Source organism: Bison bison, unplaced genomic scaffold, assembly GCF_000754665.1.
Source record: "Bison bison bison isolate TAMUID 2011002044 unplaced genomic scaffold, Bison_UMD1.0 scf7180017864072, whole genome shotgun sequence".
NCBI classification, from domain to species: domain Eukaryota; kingdom Metazoa; phylum Chordata; class Mammalia; order Artiodactyla; family Bovidae; genus Bison; species Bison bison.
Window position 1 is genome coordinate 9,915,327 of NW_011494644.1, and position 3,605 is coordinate 9,918,931.

Here is a 3,605-nt window from a genome sequence, read left to right on the forward strand (position 1 = left end):
CCCCCCCCGCATCAGGCTCCGGGTCTTCCTTCCGCTCCACTCCTTTCTCTCCCCTCTCGTAAGAACCTGGCAGCCTCCCAGCTCCATCAGACCCCGAGCTCTGCCCTCTCCCGCCCGCAGGGCCAGGCCGCTGACCGGTCTTGGAGCTGGAGGTCTGGTCGTTCCCGAGGCTCCTCGTAGAAGCTGATGCCCGGGTTCGTGGCAAGGGCCCGCCACAGAAACTCCTGCGTGTAGGGCTCCAAAGGAAGTGGGAAGGGCGGCACTCGCGTCTCCAGACGGCTCCAAAGCGCGGGAAGGCACAGGCCATCAAGCCCCTCCAGGGCCACCTCGTCCAACAACGACTCCAGCGCGTCCATTGCTACTTCAGTTAGCTGCACCCGGGGCGCCTGCGTACCACGCCGCCAAGGGCCCCGGTCCAGGGCGCCTGCGCACAACGACTGGCAGCCAGGGAGGCGGGGCGGACCCGGGAACCGGAGGAGGAGTTCTAGACCGAGATCGTAACGTCACTCCCTTTGGGGGCGGGTTCATTCCGTGGAGCTCCTCCGCTATTGGTCCGGAACCCCGCAGTAACCAGGGGAACTTCAAACAGTGTAGAGGCCGCTTCCGGTTCGAGCTCCCGGAACCGCCGCCTCTAGAGATGGACGGTGAGTACCCGTGGGCCCCTCCGGGAGGTCGGGCAGTTACTCTCCCATTCCTCCTGAGGGCCCTCAGGGCAGAATCCTAGGCCACAGACCCCTGGACCATCACTGCCTGACCAAGGGAGTCGTCGTCCGAGGGAAAGGGAACCTAAGTGGTCCGGGATGGGAAGAGGAGGCTGGGGGGAGTGGTCAGTGATTTGGTCACTGTGCTGCCTGTGGTTGTGTTGGGACCCGGTACTGGCCGGGGCATCAGAGAAAGGGTTTGGAGGAGGGGGGACCAACAACAACAAATAGAGGTCTGAGGGGGTGGGTCTTGTGTGTCATGGGTGTGGAACTATGAAATATAGGAGTTAATGAGGGTAGGCATTTACAAGGGTAGTGCAATCATCAGCTACTGGGGATGGGAGTCGGGGGAGACTAGGGAATACTCTCTGTGCTTTGATGTTAATGATACTGTTCCGTGCCAAGAACTCTGTAAATGCTGTCAAGCAGCTCGATAAGCTTCATAAATTTTTTGAGTGTTATCCCATTTTACAAATGAGGACACAGGCTCAGAGAAGTTGAAGTATCTTACCCCAAATCAAAGTCATCAAGTGGCAGAGTGAGAAAGGGACCCAGGCACTGGCTCTGGAGCTGAATTAGGGAGTTAGAGATATGGAAGGAATTTTAGAAGCCCTTCATTCCAGAAGTTGCAAATACAGACTTGCAGGGGCAAGTCTAATGGGCTGGATTGGGCTGTGATTAAAAGTCAATTTCTTTTCTGAAAGAGAAGCTTCTCCCTCAGCTCAAAGCAATTATTTTCCTCGGGGGTGCTTCTCAAAATGCTGTGATGGCTAATCATGCTGAAGGCCAGATGCAGCCTGTGGGCCATCATTTGGGGATCCTCAGTAAGAATCATGGCGTCCTCAGTGGCTCAGATGGTAAAGAATCTGCCGGCAATGCAGGAGACCTGAGTTCTATCCCTTGAGCAGGAAGGTCCCCTGGAGTAGGAAAAGGCAACCCACTCCAGTATTCTTGCCTGAGAAATCCCATAGACAGAGGAGCCTGGCAAGCTGCAGTCCATTGGGTCAGAAAGAGTAGGACACTACTGAGCAACTAACACTTTCACTTTCAATAAGAATCATAGAATTCTATGATTCCAAAAATAGGCTACCCTGATATCTCATTTTATAAATGGGAAGACTAAAGTCTAGAGAGATTGGTAGAGTCTACTAGCAGTAGTACCTACTGGCACACCAGTAGAGTCTACTATCAATAATTTTTCCCACTACACCACTGTCCCTCACTTGTGAAAAGTTTGTTCCTTTGTTATATCTGCCTAATACAGTATGGAAAAAAATTTTAATTCAATAATCTGTTTTACGCTTAAAAGACATCTTTGGCCTTTGGACTTCAGAGGTACTATAAAATGTCATTCACCAGTTTGCCCAGTGGAAAGGTCCATGTTAATGTTGCTATAGAACATCAAAACTCAGATCTTCTTTTTACTTAGGATGCCTTTATGCTCTTACCTCAAAAGAGCTTTGTATGTATTATGTCTGTGATATTGACCATATCAGAAATGAAAGTTGAGAAAATCTTAAATTTATCATGTATCAGTTCATTTAAAAGTAATAATAAGTGCATTACTTCTGAACATAATACTTTTAATGAAAAGAAGCTATATTCCCCACCAAAAAGATCAGTAGAAAATGTGGTATTGTTTTACATTTTCTTAAATCTCTTTAATACCTGGATTAGTAGGAAATAGCTAGACTCATTTCTGCTTCATCAAACTGTGGTGGTGTTATTTTGGCTGATGTATTTGAAGAAAATGGGGCCCCACACAGACATATATTTGGGGCAGGGAATATTTTAATTGCCATTTTAGATAACTATAGACATTCTTCTTTGATTCTATTCCAAAACTTAGCAAGTGGTAATTTCTCGAAGGTCAGCCACAATGTGGCATCTGAAACCATATCAGTGAACTTTTGTACTCTGTTACATTAAAACCCATTGGTCTATCTTGCCCTTTGATTGCATATCTTACCCATGTATGATTTCATAATATTAAGCATTGGTCATTTGGAAAATGTTATTTCACTGATTTATGCAAATCTTCATGTTGACATTGGAAATGACATTCCATTTATGTAGTATTAAATGGCATGTCATTACACAATGTCAAAAAATTACATTCCTTTAGTATTCCTATCATTTTTTTTTTAAAGGAGTTTAAGTATTGGGAAACTATTAAACTCAAAGTGTAGACTAAACAAGTTTCCTACTTATTTCCACTGGAAAGCTTAAGATTTTTCATTGGCAACAAACATCGTCAGTTGTTTCCAAAAAGAGACAGGCTTACTTTTTTTGTATTTAAGAAAATGTCTGCCACAGACTCATGTCTGAATAACTGTAGTTTGTCTCTTCGTTGTTCATTCAAGTAAAGATGACATTTGATAAAATATTTGGCTAGTTCAGCTGGCAAATTAAATAACCACACAAGTGTTTTCTAGACCAACTGTTGTACTTTGGCTTATAGCAGAAGTGTTTGATGTGTACCTTGCATTTTTTCACACAAAATATTAAAAAACAAGTGTTCTCATGGGTTCAGGTTTAATAAAATTAATTTTTCCTGTTTCATCAGTTCAGTTCAGTTCAGTCGCTCAGTCGTGTCCGACTCCTTACGACCCGCAGCACGCCAGGCCTCCCTGTCCATCACCAAGTCCCGGCGTCCACCCAAACCCATGTCCATCGAGTCGGTGATGCCATCCAACCATCTCATCCTGTGTCGTCCCCTTCTCCTCCTGCCCTCAATCTTTCCCAGCATCAGGGTCTTTTCCATTGAGTTAGCTATTTGCATCAGGTGGCCAAAGTATTGGAGTTTCAGCTTTAGCATCAGTCCTTCCAAAGAACACCCAGGACTGATCTCCTTTAGAACGGACTGGTTAGATCTCCTTGCAGTCCAAGGGACTCTCAAGAGTC

General features: G+C 45.9%; 2 protein-coding genes across 2 annotated transcripts in view; one reads left to right on the forward strand and one right to left on the reverse strand.

Annotated features, from left to right (window-relative positions):
* Positions 1-453, reverse strand: part of GTF3C1 (general transcription factor IIIC, polypeptide 1, alpha 220kDa) — an 81,143-nt gene extending 80,690 nt beyond the window's left edge. Inside the window, exon 1 of the mRNA XM_010837240.1 lies at positions 136-453. Within this exon, the coding sequence (XP_010835542.1) occupies positions 136-356 (221 nt within the window). The 5' untranslated portion in view covers positions 357-453. The remainder of the gene's footprint in view (positions 1-135) is intronic.
* Positions 454-567: 114 nt separating this feature from the next.
* Positions 568-3,605, forward strand: part of KIAA0556 (KIAA0556 ortholog) — a 229,590-nt gene continuing 226,552 nt past the window's right edge. The window contains exon 1 of the mRNA XM_010837427.1: positions 568-644. Within this exon, the coding sequence (XP_010835729.1) occupies positions 638-644 (7 nt within the window). The 5' untranslated portion in view covers positions 568-637. The remainder of the gene's footprint in view (positions 645-3,605) is intronic.